Source organism: Chlorocebus sabaeus, chromosome 7 (genome assembly GCF_047675955.1).
Source record: "Chlorocebus sabaeus isolate Y175 chromosome 7, mChlSab1.0.hap1, whole genome shotgun sequence".
Classification (NCBI taxonomy): domain Eukaryota; kingdom Metazoa; phylum Chordata; class Mammalia; order Primates; family Cercopithecidae; genus Chlorocebus; species Chlorocebus sabaeus.
The window spans coordinates 73,366,157-73,383,352 of NC_132910.1; the positions used below are offsets into that span (position 1 = coordinate 73,366,157).

Here is a 17,196-nt window from a genome sequence, read left to right on the forward strand (position 1 = left end):
TAAATGTGAGGTACTTCACCTGATTAAACTTTAATATAATTCAAATTTCTGTTTAATTGGAACTTTTTATAAAATCCATTAAATGGAATTTCTAAATGTTCTAGCCAAAGGAAAAGGAAGTGGAGGAGTAAAAACAGCCAAGTTATATGCCTGGGTGGCACTTCAGTCATTGCCAGAAGAAATGGTTATCAGTCCCTGCCTATTAGACTTTCTGGAAAAAGCTCTGGAAACTATCCCAATTACACCAATTGAAAGGAATTATACAGGTAAGCATCCTTCTTATATACCTCCCCATCACATATATTTTGGGATCTTATTATATAGAAGGTTTTCTTAATGCTATTATACATTATTACATAATATATGCAATTATAAATATTAAATAATTATAAACTGTAAAAGAACTTGAGAGATCATCTAATTGTCATTTACAAATGAAGAAACTAAGTCCTGGTAAGGTTACAGAACTTTCCCATGGCCCCAGCTAGTTAGGTTCTACATCCTTAGTGTGTCCCTTGGACTGGAATCTCTTTGAGGGCAAGGATATAATCACTAGTTTCTTTGTACAGTGTTTGGTATAGCAGCAGGAAAATTTGAGTTTGGGGGAATGAGCAAGAGGTGTGAAAAGGGAAAAATGTATAGAATGAAGGGCTACAGAAGCAAATGTTTCTGGGTGTTCATACCTCTCATCTCACTTGTATAAACAATAAGGATCTTTTAATAAATAGTTTGCCTTTGATCTAATAATAAAACTTAACCAGATATTTTAAACAGCTGTCAGCTCACAAGATGAAGATATGGGACATTTTGAAATACCAGATCCTATGGAAGAATCAACAACATCACTAGTGTCATCTTCAACATCTGCTTACTCTTCCTTCCCTGTAGATGTTGTGGTTTATGTACGCGTTCAGGTGACATACTTCATTTCTTTCTTTTTGTTTTAAAGAGGAATGTTTTTCGTAAGTTTATTTGAACACTTCAACATTGTTACTGTTTAAAAGTTTTCTTAACCTCAGGTTCATGAACGTTTAGTATGTTTATGATGGCTTGGAGGTTGCTTGAGTATCTGTGAAGTATGTGTGAAATGTTATGTATATACGGATGCTCAAGTTATGATGCTGTTAAGTTCTGATTAACCCCTCACAAACTGAATAGCATAAGTCAGTAATACATTTAATACACTTAACTTACTGAACATCATAGCTTAAACTAGCTTACCTTAAATGTGCTCAGAACACATTACTGTTCAGGTGGGTAAAGTCGTCTAACACAAAGCCTTTTTTATAATACAGTCTTGAATATCTCATGTAATTTATTGAATGTTTACTGAAAGTGAAATGCAGAATGGTTGTGTGGGTCCTCAAAATACAGGTTCTACTGAATGTGTATCACTTTTGCCCATCATAAAGTAGAAAAATCCTAAATTGGAGATCATCTATATTCACGTTTCTACCAAGAAGTTTCATAGATCTTTGGGTTTTCAAAAATTAAAACTCATACTTCTGTGGCAAAAATAAAAATATTTAAGTTAAAACCCTTTTTTAAGCATTTTATGCCTTTATTTTGGCACCTTAATTTCTTGCCATTATAGTTCTTTTTGGGCAGATACAAAGTGTAATTGAGATGTAAAGTCACAATAGTACTTTTGTTAAAAATTTTGCTAAGCGTTACCTAGTTTTTATTTAGTATTTTATTCTAAAATGCTGGCCTACCAATAGGCCTTTGAGAGTATATATTAGCATATATACTATACCAAATATATAATATTAGTATATATTATATATATTAGCATATATACTATACCAAATATAGTATATATTTAATTAAATCTGTTTATCAAGGAGGATTTAAAACTACTTGTATCAAAACTTCAGGGTTTAGTTGATCCTCAATTAAAATCTAATAATCAATCTTAAGAGTAAAGGAAACACTAATGGTCATCTGTTCCAACTATCTTCTATAACGTTAATGTGTCCAAAGAGCTTCAGTCTTACATTGTAGAATTTTTAGCTAGCTTTTTTAAAGGCCTGATGAAAACAATGAATGAGGGCTTGAGGGTTATAAAACCTTTGGGCTGGGTGCAGTGGCTCACACCTGTAATCACAGCACTTTGGGAGGCTGAAGTGGGTAGATCACTTGAGCCCAGGAGTTGGAGACCAGCCTGGGCAACATATGGAGACCCTATCTCTACCAGGAAAAAAAAAAAAAAAAATTAGCCAGGTGTGATGGTGTGCATCTGTGGTCCTAGCTACTTGGGAGGCTGAGATGGGAAAATTGCTTGAGACTGGTAGGTTCAAAGGCTGCAATGAGCCATAATTGTACCACTGCAGTCCAGCCTGTGCAACAGAGTGAGACCCTGTCTCTAAAAAAACAAAAACCAACCTTTGTTATTATGAACAAGTTTAATATGAGCATAAATATTTTTAAGGTTCTGAACTATAACCAACCTTTGTTATTATGAACAAGTTTAATATGAGCATAAATATTTTAAGGTTCTGAACTATCTAAATATCTAAATACAGTCCCTCCATATACTTAGGAGATTGGCTCTAGCACTACCCCTGCCCCCCACTATGTATACCAAAATCCACACATACTCAAGTCCCGCAGTCAGCCCTGAGGAATTACTAAAAAAGAAAAGAGACAGCCCTCTGTATATGCGGATTTTTCATCCCAAATACTGTATTTTCAGTCCATGTTTGGCTGAAAAAAAATCCATATGTTAATTGGACCAGTACAGTTCAAACCTGTGGTGTTCAAGGGTCAACCGTCTTATTGTTCTGAGATGGCTCCTCAAATATTTAGGTGTTTTAAAATGATAACATTTTGTTTATACATTTTGATTTTTATATCATGCTTCTGTTTAAAAAAGCTAGGACAATAAACACAAAATCTTAAGTATCAAATGAGTAAACATGATCAATATATGTAGACAGAAATGGAAATTAAATGTAACTTTTGAAATCCAAGGTGAAATTTCTTAACTTCCCTGTAGATGTTGTGGTTTATGTATGAGTTCAGGTGATATACTTCATTTCTTTCTGTTAAAAAAAAAGTTTCTTAAGTATTGAACATTGCAATATTATTTCCATTTAAAACTTTTCTTTTATCGAGTTCCTAAAAAGCTTTTTCTTTCTGTTATTTTTAGCCCTCACAGATAAAATTTAGCTGTTTACCAGTATCAAGAGTAGAATGCATGTTAAAGCTGCCATCCCTGGATTTGGTGTTTTCTTCAAACCGAGGAGAACTGGAGACTTTAGGGACTACATATCCTGCAGAGACTTTATCCCCTGGAGGTAATGCTACTCAGAGTGGAACAAAGACTTCTGTTAGCAAAACTGGAATACCAGGTATAGATAATGTTCTTTTATTCCTCTAGTATAAAACCAAATACTATTTTTAAATGAATATTTTAATAGTAATTAATACATATTTTTAAATATACTTGGAAAACGGGAAATCTGAGGATTATTTATAGAAAGAAATCTATAGTAGACCAATGTTTTGAGTATATTTCATGTGTTACTTGAACTTGAGTACCCTTTGGTTTCTATTTTTAGCTGAATGGCAATTAGACAGTACTTTGAATTTGGTTTGAATGTACATACTACAAGTGCTATGACATAACTACTATATAATAATTCACACGTTCAAGTACTTTTGAATATCTTTTATCTTAAGCTATACTTGACATTCAGGAGTAATCAGTATTATAAATGGAAAATAAGAAACATAGTGTTACCTTACAGGGATTTTTTTTATCACACCGAGTGAAAACTGTATCAAGTAGCAGTAGCATATGTATTTTTAAAGGGCAAATTTGGTTATCTAACTCAAATATGTGTTTCATAAAGGTTTTGTTTTTAAAATATAATTGATTTCCTGAGATGATAGGCATTCCTCACTATGTTAAACTGGGTGCCATTTCTGCCCTAAAAATGAAACAGATCACACATGCAAATGGTAAAGATTTTATTGAATACCTCTGAAAAAAAGAGACTAGACTGAATGAAAACTGATAAGACTGGAATATAGTTAAAATAGTGGTTCTTAACCAGGAGCTATCTTGTTGGCAATATTAGGAGACAATTTTGATAGTCATAACTGAGGGTTTACAGCTGGCAGCTAGAAGGGAAGCCAGAGATGTTACTAAACATTCTATAGTATATATAACAACCCCCTCCACTCCCAAAGAATTATCTGGTTGAAAATGTCAATAATGGCAAGGCTGAGAAGGCTTGCATTAAGAGTGAAAAAAATAAAATCCCAAATTCCATTTTTGAGAGGCATGAAGACTGTGGAGGGCGAATTACCTTTCTGATTTGTAAGGAAATACAGCTTAGGTTTTAGGTCCTACTTGAGAGTCATCTTAGATTCAAATCTTTATTCTAATAATCTCATCAAGCATCAGTTGGAAAAATTATTACAAACTGGCTTGTGAGAAAGCATCCCAAAATTCATCTTTGAAAAATTGAAATTATATCTTGAACACAGTATTTACTTGTACTAGTGGGGAAATTGTTATAGGAAATCATTTCTTTTGCTGTGTGAATCTTTGAAAGTTTTCACAACAAAATTGGAAAACAAAAAGGTTGATATCTTAGAAATAAAGATTTTGCTAATGTGGTCACCCATTATCTAGTACTTAGCTCCAAAATATTGCTGTTGGAGTTGTGTTGTCAACAAAATATTGTAAGTGGTAGTGTTGGTCTTTGAAAAACATTTTCTGATTATAAAATTTACACTCACTATTCATTATAGAAAATGAAAAGTACTAAAGGTGAAATGAAAATGAGAATATCCCTTTATCCTAGATAACCAGTGTTATCTCTGATAACACTACAACATTTCTATAGTGATACAATCTTTTTCCAAGGCAACAATTGAAATATGGCCTCTTCTATGTAACTTTTTAAATTTTAAAATATCATAGGTATTTTCCTAAACTATTAAATATTCATCTCTAAAAGTAATGGCTATAAGATATTCCATCAGTTTGATCATATACTTGAGATTCCATGGACTATTTTGCTTTCAAAATAATACTAAAGTCAACATCTTTATATGTAAATATTTTTAAACAAAGATATATTCTTAGAAGAAATTCTTAAAAGTGGAATTTCTAGGTTAGGAAGTATGAACATTTTGAAAGTGTTTGATACATTTGCTTTCTGGTAAGACTGTAACATTTCTACACTCTCACCACAGTGTGTATGGACACCAGTTCATTGTATTCTTTCCAACACTGCTTTAAATTTAATTTTAATCATTGTCAATGTGATGGATTAAAATTGGATTTTATTAATCTGTACTCTATTACTTCATTAGCTGTTTCTTGGGAGTGGTAAATATATGCCTATGCCCATTTCTCTTTTGGAATGTCAATCTTTTTCTTAATGACAAACTGTCCTAATGTCATAAATTATTAGCACTTAAATTATTATAGCAGTATATATGCACCATGCTAGGAATAGGTAGTGAAAGGAATATGAAATGAGAAACTTTTTATGCCCAAATTTTATGATTCCTTAGAAAACAACAGAAATGAATACCACCCCTCATTTTATCATTATAAAATATTCAAGGAATGATGATGAGAATATATAGGTTACAACAATATCCATTCTTTCAAAGGATCTTTGTGGTCTGGGTCAGTGCTAGGGCATAGTAATAGTGAACTTAGCTAATAGACGTGGTTCATACTTACTAATGTGGAACCTAAACTGAATTTGGAGAAACAAATAATAGCCCAGCAGACAAGCTTATTTTAAATGGAAACGTGAGGTGAGTATGAGTTAGCCAAGCAGAGAATTGGGGGAACGGACACTCCTGGGAGAGAATACAAAATCCACAAAGAAGAAACAGTTTGGCAACTCTGAATAACAAAAAGGAAAAAAAAAGCCATTGTTAAGTGTGGAGACTGGCATAAGAAGGGTTTAGAGAGATAGGAAAGAGTCAACTCATGTGGGAAAGCCACTGAAAGGTTAAGCAAGGGAGTGGATATGATTCACATGCATACTTTTAGAATACCAGCCCAGCTGCAGTGCGGCAGTTGATTGGAGTAGGACGAGGCAAGGAGAACTGTTTCTGTAGTCCAGGCAGAGTTAATAATTGCTTAAGCTACAATGGCAGCAGTGAGATGGAAGGAAATGGACAGACTTTATATGCCTGATATATAGAAATGATGATAAACTGCATGACAGTCAGGAGTAGGAAAGATGACAGATAACTCCCAGGTTTTGGTTGAGCTATTTTCTTTTTATTTATTTATTTATTTATTTTTGAGATGGAGTCTCGCTCTGTTGCCCAGGCTGGAGTGTAGTGGTGCAATCTCGACTCACTGAAGCCTCCACCTCCTGGGTTCAAAGAATTCTCCTGCCTCAGCCTCCTGAGTAGCTGGGATTACAGGCACATGCCACCACGCCCGGCTAGTTTTTGTACTTTTAGTAGAGATGGAGTTTCACTATATTGGTCAGGCTGGTCTCAAGCTCCTGATCTCATAATCTGCCTGCTTCAGCCTCCCAAAATGCTGGGATTACAGGCATTAGCCACTGCGCCCAGCCTGGTTGAGCTATTTTCATGAGGTATTCATTTACTGGAGATGGGGCCCACTGGAAGAAAAGCAAATTCAAGGAAAAAGATCAAGAGTACAGTTCGGTTTAAATGCCTGTGAGCCATTCTAATAGGTGGTCAAGTAGGCAGTTGTAATATATAAATCCAAAGGAGGTCTGGTCTGGACATACATTTTGGAATCACCAGCAAAATCATTTAATAATCTATTCAAATGGTCTTTTTTTAATGTTTTTGGAATTTACCTGTCCATCCCTAGTAAATGTTACCAACAAGGACACTTGGCTCTCCACACGAGATCTTTTTACTTTCTGCATTTGCATACCTTGCCCTGTTTCCACTGCATCTACTGAAATGTGGACTCCAAGTATATGATATAGATTTTTTTACAGTATGTTCTCCTCCCCTTTTGCTTAAGCCCCAGCTGTTTTGGGCCTCTTCCACTGCCTGCTTCTAGGAGTCAAGGAGAAAATAGGAAACCATGCAGTAGGCCAAACATATATATAAAAATAATTGTTTTAAGGATGAACAGAGTATTCAACCCTGGTGTAAATTAATTGGAAAATACATCTAAGTCTTTATTTCAGTTTTAAGGATTTAAATCTATTGATCTGTTAAATCTATTGATATGTTTGAGTGTCTCCATTTTACTCTGAAGTCATGTTTGGTTCTTAAGAACATATTATTGACTGGCATTTTTTTCTTGTGGCTTATATTTTCAATTTCCTGTGCTCACTGTAGGTTCATCAGGACTAGGCAGCCCTCTTGGCCGAAGTCGACATAGTAGTAGTCAGTCAGACCTGACCAGTTCCAGCAGTAGTTCATCTGGCTTGAGCTTCACTGCATGCATGTCTGACTTTTCCCTTTATGTATTTCATCCATATGGAGCAGGGAAACAAAAAACTGCTGTTTCTGGCCTTACACCTGGATCAGGAGGATTAGGTATACTTTGCATGTTCATGTCTTTTTCAGATTTACAGCATGTTTTCAAACTTCTAAGCTTTATTTTCATAAATCATAAGGGACATACCCAAGATCATTTTTATATTTTTCCTCTTTGATAATACCTATCTCATATTTACATAATAAGTATACATATACAATAAGTAATTCAGGTGAATTAATTATACAAGAATTTTAAAATTCAGAATATTTTCTAAGTGATATACACAGCACAGTAATCTCTGGATATCAGAGATTACTTATGTCACTGAAATGTTTAAATGTCTTGGCAAATCACTGTCCATTTACATAACAAATTGTATAGAAAGTAAAATTTTAAAGTGCATGGGTCACATTTGTTAATTTAAAAAGAGACTATAATTTAAGTCAGCCATTTAGTGAAATCAAATTTCATTGTCACTTTGAAGTGCAGATGAACCACTGCAAATGCATAAAAGCTTATTAGTAACTAACTCTTGACTTGTATTTAAATAAATGATGAAAACATACATTCCATGTGAATTCTAGTTGCTATTATTGGAGAAGGGCTGTAAAAATCACCAATTATGTTTATGGGTTTGAACCTCTTAAATTGTTGTTAGGAAAGCTAATGCTCATTAGATCACTCTGCTTAAATTTTTACTTCAAGTGATTTTAATTCATGGCATATTACAGTGTATTAGATAATTTTCACTTAACTAGACAACTGTGTGTACATATGTATACATAGATGTGGGGGTTGTGTTTGTTTGTTTTAAAGGGAATGTGGATGAGGAGCCCACTTCAGTCACTGGTCGAAAAGATTCACTCAGTATAAACCTTGAGTTTGTAAAAGTGAGTTTGTCACGGATCAGGCGTTCAGGAGGTGCCTCATTTTTTGAAAGTCAGTCTGTAAACAAGTCTACAAGCAAAATGGACACTACATTAATAAATATATCTGGTACTCAATTTTATAGTTTTTAAATTAAAATATTGTTTTCCAAAATTAAATAATGGCCTCTGTTTTAGTAGTGTTTAAGTATTAAGTCACTTAATGTTAAGCTTTCAGTGATAAGTTGATATAAAGGAGAGGAATGCCCAGCCTATGGTACTGTCTCAATCCAAGTAATCAATGTTAGGAATATAATTTCTAGATAAATAGACATATCATCCAAGGGCCAAATATGCCCAATAGGTACATCAGTAAAAGTTGCTTCTTTTCTTCACTTTTTATCCACCATGAATTGTACAGTTTCTTTTTGTTTTTCTAATTATAAATGCTTAAAACACTAAAATGGGATGAGTGATGTTTAAAAATGTTTACTTGACGTCAGAAGACCTTGAATTGTGTGCATATATATTGCTGGTTTTATAAACAGCTATATAACTATGGGCAAATCATTCATTTCCTTTACATTGTGATTTGAGTATTTAAAAATTAAATGCAAACAGACATTCTGAAGAATCCAGAATACTGAGTAAAAGCTCTCATAATTATGAATAAAATAAATACAGTATGTTCACTTAACCCAATATTCTGCAAATATATATTAAGCCTGTATTTTAGGGTAAACTTTCACCTGAGATTGCTAGGTGATTGAGGGGAACAGACATGAATAAAACAAGGTCTTATGTGTAGACAAATGAATGAGTCCAGGATAATGAATGCTATAATGGAGCTTTATATAAAGAGGAGGAAACAATAAATTCTGTCTTGTATGAGAAATCAGAAAAGGCTTCACATAGGAAATGTTATTTGGCTCACATTTTGAAAAATGAGTAGAAATATTCTTGGAGGTAGCAACATGGTATTCAATGGCACAGAAGCATCAAAATGTATGCTGCTGGATCATATACTTTGATTTGCTGTGGCTAAAGCATAGGGTATTAGTGAACATTTAATTGGTTGTACAAAGTAGATGGAGCCAGAAAGAGAGAGGCTAGAGGCAAAGCTGATAAAATAGGACCTGATTGTGTAAGGACTCATATCATATGCCAAGCTAAAGAATTGGGTTCTGATTATTTCGGCATAAGCAGAATTGTTGTGTTAAAAGCCATTAGAGAAGCCATTACAGGTTAAGAAATGGGGTGATGCTTCAGAATGGTGTTTTAGAGAGTTGATGGTAGCCTTAAAGATAGGAAAGAAAAGATGCTTGAGGAGGCTGCTGAAATAGACCATGCAATAGCAGATGAGAGCATGAACTGTGGCACTAAAAAAAAGGAGAAAAGGGAATGAGGAGTGGGTTGAAGAGAGAGAGAAGAGAATCCATAAGCTTGAGTACAAATTGTATTAGGGGCAATAAAGGAGACAAGAATGCCTCAAACTTTTAGCTTAGATGACTGAAGGAGCAGTGAAGCCATTAATTTAGAAAATAAAGAAGGAAATGTCTATAGGACATTTAGGTGGAAGGTTCTGGTAGACAACTGACTTAGGGGCTATGGCTATGTAGGTATGGGCTCAGACAAAAACAGAAGTTTTAGCTGTGGGAGTCATTGGCGTGTAAACCCTATAGAAACTATGGTAGAAGAATATTAGAGCACATACAACAGGAGTAGAAGAATGCTCCAGAGCAGAACTCTGGAAGAAGGCCATCAAAATGTTTTTTGTCTAAAGTCACTGCTATTAGTCTGATAAGAAAATAGTAGTCCCTGCCACACAGCTATTTGGTTTACAATTCCTTTTGAGAAAATTTGTATATCAGCTTATCCTGATTATTCATTTTCCATAATAGAAAAGACTGTTGTATTAAAATTGAAAGCTGGCTATCAGACTGATCTTTAGAACTTCTCTGAGGAGTTCATGATAAAGTGATAATAGAATTCCAATTTGCCATCACCTCAAAAAAGGGAAATGGTACTAACAATGTTAGAATGTGCTGTTTTTGTAAGTTGTGCAAGAACACGTCACTTACTAATCATAATATGTAACTTAAGTATAATTCAGGTTTATAATAACCCTGTCTTATACCTAGCATGTGAAAACATTAAAGGTTTTAGAAATCTGTACTAACAAATGTTATTTATGTATCAGCTGTTTGTGATATAGGGTCTGCCTCGTTTAAATATGATATGCGCCGACTCAGTGAAATTCTGGCATTTCCAAGAGCATGGTATAGAAGAAGTATTGCAAGACGTCTATTCCTTGGAGACCAAACTATAAATTTGCCAAGTAAGCTTGTTATGTAATTTTAATTTTGGTTACAGTAGCAGCAAGACCTACAATTGATAACACAAACGTGATCTTACTTGGTAGGGTGTATCATGTGACGCATTCAATCATTCAAGAAATGTCCATTGGGCCCCTCTAGTATGCCAACCACAAGGGATATATTAGCACTGAGGATATATCAGAGGACCAAACAGACAAAAAGTCTTGTCTTCTTTGAGATTACATTCTAGCTGACTTTTTATTCTATAACTCTCCTAACAAATAAGTAAATTTGTAAATTAGTAAATTTGTTAGTACATTTATTCTATAATGATTACTTTGTAATCCTTTTAAATATCCAAGTTAATCATGGTTAATTAAGCATGGGAAACAGAAGATGCTGGGAACATGTTACTATCTTGCCTGCATTTGTCTGCTGGATTTAGATATTGTTGTAGGTAATGAAATCAAGAGATTCTTGGAAATGAAAAGTAGAGTCAGTTACATACTGAGGTAAATATGAGAAACCCTAAGTCTGAGTGTATTCCCTCACCTGTAAACTGGGACCAGAGCTCCTGTTTTGCTCTTTTCATGGAGTTTAAACAAAATACTGGAATGTTCTTTGCAACCTGTAAATTGCTGCACAGCTGCTAAATACAGAACTAGAAGAAATATGTAATGTGATTAGAAATGATGGATGGGGGAAATTATTTTATAACATAGGGATTTTACCCTGTTACTTTGGATTTTTTGTTTTGTTTGTTTTCTACTAGCGTCTGGCCCAGGGACACCAGATTCCATTGAAGGTGTAAGCCAGCACCTTTCCCCTGAATCATCAAGAAAAGCTTACTGCAAGACCTGGGAGCAGCCAAGTCAGTCAGCCTCCTTCACCCACATGCCTCAGTCACCTAATGTGTTCAATGAGCATATGACAAACAGTACCATGTCACCAGGGACAGTAGGACAGAGCCTAAAATCCCCAGCTTCCATAAGATCAAGGAGTGTATCTGATTCTTCAGTTCCTCGAAGAGGTAACACTGCTCTTTTTGTTATCAGTAGCCCTACAGTGTTCTCAGGATAAATTCTTAGTTACTCTCAGATTTCAGCCCTAACTATAGGAAAATATACTCTTGAGGTTTTTATGACACGTCAAAAAAAAAAATCCCCAAACACAGTAAAAACAACAAAACAAACATTTCAAAGTATTGCCATCAAGACAGCTAGATGGCCAGTAGGTTTGCAAATGGATAAGGGAATAGTAATTAGCATATTGTTTGTGTGCTCCATATGGGTTTGGCTTTGGGCTTGTACTTGTGCCTGACTGTATAAAAATGAATGATGTAATTCTTGTCAAAAGATTAAAATACAATGAGCAAATGCAGGATTCAAGATACATACTAAGTCCATAAGAACACAAAACAGGCACCCCAACCGGCGTCTGCATTTCAGAATGGTTTCTGCCTTTGAGTCCTGTATTTGGCACCTTATGATTTTCTTCTTTGTTAAACAAAATCCTAGGGTGATGCATGATCTGTGCTGCTATATCCCATGCACACCAAAATTTCCTCATATAAAATGGGGGCCATACATAATTTTATGAGCTTTCAAGAGGTAAAGCCGCCAGCACTTATAAACATTTAGTAAATGGTAACTATTATTTTAGAGGCAATATAACTATTAAACATTAGATTCTAATACAAGAATATTATATTTTTACTCTATGGATTATAGCGATAAAAATAGTTTTTGCTTTGTGACTAGCTTGGCATTTATGTGAATGAACATGTATTTGATTTTTCTATTTTTAGATTCACTTTCAAAAACATCAACTCCTTTTAACAAATCAAACAAAGCAGCAAGCCAACAAGGGACCCCATGGGAAACACTTGTCGTGTTTGCTATCAACTTGAAGCAATTAAACGTTCAAATGAATATGAGTAATGTAATGGGAAATACAACGTAAGCTATTCAGATACAAAGGAAATTGTATTTAATCATTTTTGTAATTTTTCTTCTATTGTAGTAAAGATATTCAGAACCTTTTTTGAATGCTAAATATTTGAAAAAGATAGTAAATGATATAAAATGTTTTATCCTGAAAATGGCTTAATTCTAAGGATACTGCAATATAAAACAGCATGAAATATATGTTCTATAAAAAGGGAATCAATTATAAAGAGAACAGGGTAATTATCTAGCAAGCAGTAAAGCTTCATTATCAATGTTAATATTAAGATATTTACCACATAGTTTTTATAAAAAGTATGTTGTTTCATTGTCAAACTTGACCTTTTAAATAAACTGATTTAACTGCTTTTTAATTTAAATCCTGCTTTAATTCATGACACTGGAAACTATATATCTAATAACCTTTTTTTCATTTTTTAGTTGGACAACTAGTGGTTTGAAGAGCCAGGGCCGTCTGTCAGTAGGAAGTAATCGTGATCGAGAGATTAGCATGTCTGTTGGTCTGGGAAGATCACAATTAGATTCTAAAGGAGGAGTAGTTGGAGGGACCATAGATGTCAATGCTTTGGAGATGGTTGGTATGTTGAAATTTTACAACTGATCTAACATAGCCTTAAGTTAGATAGATAGATAGATAGATAGATAGATAGATAGATATCAAAACGCTTTTGGAAATTGACTGTCATGAGTTTTTCCTGTGGACATGTCTGTGAAAATTATTGTTTCTATTTTAGCTCATATTTCTGAACATCCAAATCAGCAACCCAGTCACAAAATTCAGATTACTATGGGTTCTACTGAAGCTCGTGTTGATTACATGGGCTCAAGTATCCTCATGGGCATCTTCAGTAATGCTGATCTTAAGCTTCAGGATGAATGGAAAGTAAACTTGTATAATACATTGGATTCAAGCATAACTGATAAAAGGTATTTATTAAGGATTGCTTTTTGGACAATTTACATGACTGTTCTCAACATATTGTCTATCATCTGGTGAGAAAATAGCAATTTTTCTTATAAAACTCTTATTTATTATGCAATTAATACAAATTAAAAAGCTGGGTGGGGCAAGAAAATGTTTCGTGTACTTTTTGAGTATCTCCTGTAAGACATATGACAAAGATTCTGTTTCATGCTCTAGTGAGATTTTTGTCCATGGAGATTTGAAGTGGGATATTTTCCAAGTAATGATATCAAGATCAACCACACCAGATCTGATAAAAATAGGAATGAAACTCCAGGAATTTTTCACACAACAATTTGATACCAGCAAACGAGCTCTGTCTACCTGGGGACCAGTTCCTTATCTTCCGCCAAAGACAATGACTAGCAACCTAGAAAAGAGTTCACAAGAACAATGTAAGAATTAGAATTAAGCTTTTATATATGCTTTATCTTTCACTATGTTACATTCTTAATTTAAAATAATAATCTGTATGCCCTACTTTGAAAATAGCCCACAGGCTCTTTATCCCACTCAGTTAGCAAAGGGCCAGATTTTCTACCTGCCAATGGAATTAGAGGCCATTATTTAGGAAGACATCATTTGTTATCTCTTCCCTCTGCTGCAGTGCATCTGCATCCACACTCACTCCACACTCTTGAATACTGTTTATGACAATATCATGTTTTAGTTTAGAATGTCTATGGAGTCAGAATATCTCAATTTGGATTTACTAGGTGAGTGGTATTAAGCAGATCATTATTTTCACTTAGTAATTCAATTGGCAAATATTTATTAAGCTACAACCATGTGCTTAGGCACTATTCTAGGCACAGGAGATCTACTGTGATGGACAGAATCACTACCCTCATGAAGCATAGATTCTAATGGGAGAGAAAGACCCTAATAAATTTACTAACTAAATATGTAAGATAATTTCAGTTAGAGAGAAGTGCTAGTAAGGAAAAGAACAAAACAGGGGAAGAATATAGAGAATGATTAAATGTGAGGACAGCTATTTTAGAAAGTGTGATCATTTAGGCCTTTTCTGAAGTGACATTTTAGTGGAAATGTGAATGAAAGAACAAGGCTAAGATGTGGGGGAAGAGAGTTTCAGGCATAGGGGGATACTGAGTCCAAAGTTCCCCTAGTAGGAACAAACTTGGCTTAAGGATCATTAAGGTTGCCACTGTGGCTGGGACAGAAATGAGCAAGTACGAAAATGCTGGACATGAATTCACAGAGGTATACCCCAGATAAGATTTTTAATATGATGGTTAGCTATCAGAGAGTTTTAAACAGATCTGATATCTGATTTACCTTTTTAAAAAATACTGCCTTTTAAAGCTCACTCTGGGTACTGTGTGAAGAACAGACTATAGGCAGTTAAGAATGGAAGGAAACCACTGCAATAGTTACCATTACCATTGTTACATACATATTTACATCATTATTGTAAGGAAGCCATTGCAAGAGTCCAGGCAAGAAATGATGGCTTTCACTAGGATGACAGAGGTGTAAGTGGTGAGAAGCAGTCAGAATGAGGATAGCTTTTTAATAACTTTATTATCACAGAAGTAATATGTGTACATTGAAAAGAAACTAGAATACACAAGAGAAGCAAAAAATAAAACTATCATGTTCCACTCTGACATCACTGTGAACACCTTAGAGCATATACCTCCAGATATTTTTCTATGTATCTGTATATATGTGTACATTTTAAGAAAATATCAGAATTCATACCATTTTGTATGTCAACAATCTCCAACTTTCCATTTTGCTAATTATCTCCTTTAGCTTTCAAAACACACTGATTTCCATGATTGATCTAAAAATGTCCTCTATAATGGTTTTGTCCAAACCAGTTTATCCAATCCAAGATCACAGGTTAAATGTGGTTATGTTCCTTTGCCTTCTTTAATTTAGCACAGTTCATTTTTTATATGAATTGACTTGTTGAGGAGATGTAGCCAACTGTCCTAAAGAATGCCCTACCTTCTAAATCTTTTTCAGTTACTTCCTGTGTTGTCATTTATGTTTTTCCTCTAGTCCATGTATTTCCTTTACATTAGAATTTATATTAGGCATATAAAAATTGAGGGATGTTCTGCAAAATGCCTGGATTCTTCAAAAAAACTCCTCGTCACAAAAAACAAACATAAAGGCTTAGGAATTGTTCAAAGGAAAACATAATAGCTGAATGCAATTCATGATCTTTGGTTGGATTATGGGTGAGAAGTATGGAAAACAGCCAAAAGGAACGTTATTGGAAAAAATGGAAAATATACCTTGTATGTTTGATTAGTGCTTCTCAAACTTTAACATGCATCTGAAACCCCTGGAGATGTTACTGAAATATAGATTTTAATATAGTAGGCACAGGTGGACTTAAGAGTTGCCAGTTCTCACAAACTCCCAGGTGATGCTGATTCTGCTGGCCCTCTGACCTTGCTTTGTGTAGCAAAGGAATATAAGAGTTTAAAAGCAGTACTTAAAATAAGGGGGTATGCATTTGATTTCTAGGTCTTCCAGTTACTGGTTCACTTCTTTGTTCTTCTGCTTCTTCACTTGAAATCAGTCAAGATGAAATATCTAGTTTACAGAGTTATAATAAGAAATTACATAAAATTTCATGCAAGTACTTTGTGACACATTAATCATTACAGACATATTAGGTTTTGTTTTTTTTTCTTTCCTGTTTTTTTTTTTTTTTTTTTTTTTTTTTTGAGACAGGTTCTCACTCTGTCACCCAGGCTGGAGTGCAGTGGCATGATCTCAGCTCACTGCAACCTCGATCTCCTGGGTTCAAGCAATTCTCCTGCCTCAGCCTCCCAAGTAGCTGGGACTACAGGCGTGCACCACCGCACCCAGCTAATTTTGGTATTTTTAGTAGAGACAGGGTTTCACCATGTTGGCCAGGCTGGTCTCGAACTCCTGAGCTCAAGTGAACCACCTGCTACGGTTTCCAAAAGTGCTGGGATTACAGACGTGAGCCACTGCACCCAGCCTCAGATATATTAGTTTAAATTATTTTTAGCAAGTTACTGCTTTCCTTAGCTATATCCATCCTCATGCAGCGTCTTTTCCTAGAATGTCTCTTTATTAGCTATTTGCTTAATGTTAAACAGGCACTGTACACTGTTTTCATCCCTTACCTGAGACTGTAGAAAGTAGCCACTTGCTGCCTCTCTCTACCCTATTCAAGGGTACTCATTAGGCACTTCAGGTTATGTGTTTTGTGGTTTTCTTGCAGTGCTTGATGCAGCACATCATCGACACTGGCCTGGAGTATTGAAGGTGGTATCAGGATGCCACATATCCTTATTTCAGATTCCATTACCAGAAGATGGAATGCAATTTGGAGGATCAATGAGCTTACATGGAAATCATATGACACTGGCATGTTTTCATGGTCCAAATTTCCGTTCAAAATCGTGGGCCCTTTTTCATTTAGAAGAACCAAATATTGCTTTTTGGACTGAAGCTCAGAAAATCTGGGAAGATGGTAAACTGACGCATTTCTAGCTTTTACTTTCTCCTATCTTGTTATGACTATAAATGATAATTATATTTCTGAAATCCATCTCTGATTGTTCTCATGTATCTGACATGTTAAGGAGTTCACTGCCAGTGAGTCAAT

General features: G+C 34.7%; 1 protein-coding gene across 10 annotated transcripts in view; it reads left to right on the plus strand.

The window, feature by feature from the left end:
- BLTP1 (bridge-like lipid transfer protein family member 1) overlaps nucleotides 1-17,196 on the plus strand; it is a 401,511-nt gene that overhangs the window by 375,271 nt on the left and 9,044 nt on the right. For 9 of the 10 annotated variants that reach the window (XM_073017605.1, XM_037991533.2, XM_007999715.3 and 6 more), the window contains 12 exons: nucleotides 105-266; nucleotides 775-914; nucleotides 3,152-3,353; nucleotides 7,315-7,515; nucleotides 8,276-8,455; nucleotides 10,526-10,663; nucleotides 11,416-11,673; nucleotides 12,451-12,601; nucleotides 13,031-13,188; nucleotides 13,345-13,537; nucleotides 13,752-13,969; nucleotides 16,810-17,061. In XM_073017605.1, coding sequence (XP_072873706.1) covers nucleotides 105-266; nucleotides 775-914; nucleotides 3,152-3,353; nucleotides 7,315-7,515; nucleotides 8,276-8,455; nucleotides 10,526-10,663; nucleotides 11,416-11,673; nucleotides 12,451-12,601; nucleotides 13,031-13,188; nucleotides 13,345-13,537; nucleotides 13,752-13,969; nucleotides 16,810-17,061 — 2,253 coding nt within the window. The remainder of the gene's footprint in view (nucleotides 1-104; nucleotides 267-774; nucleotides 915-3,151; nucleotides 3,354-7,314; nucleotides 7,516-8,275; nucleotides 8,456-10,525; nucleotides 10,664-11,415; nucleotides 11,674-12,450; nucleotides 12,602-13,030; nucleotides 13,189-13,344; nucleotides 13,538-13,751; nucleotides 13,970-16,809; nucleotides 17,062-17,196) is intronic. The other variant, XM_073017608.1, reaches the window with a different exon arrangement.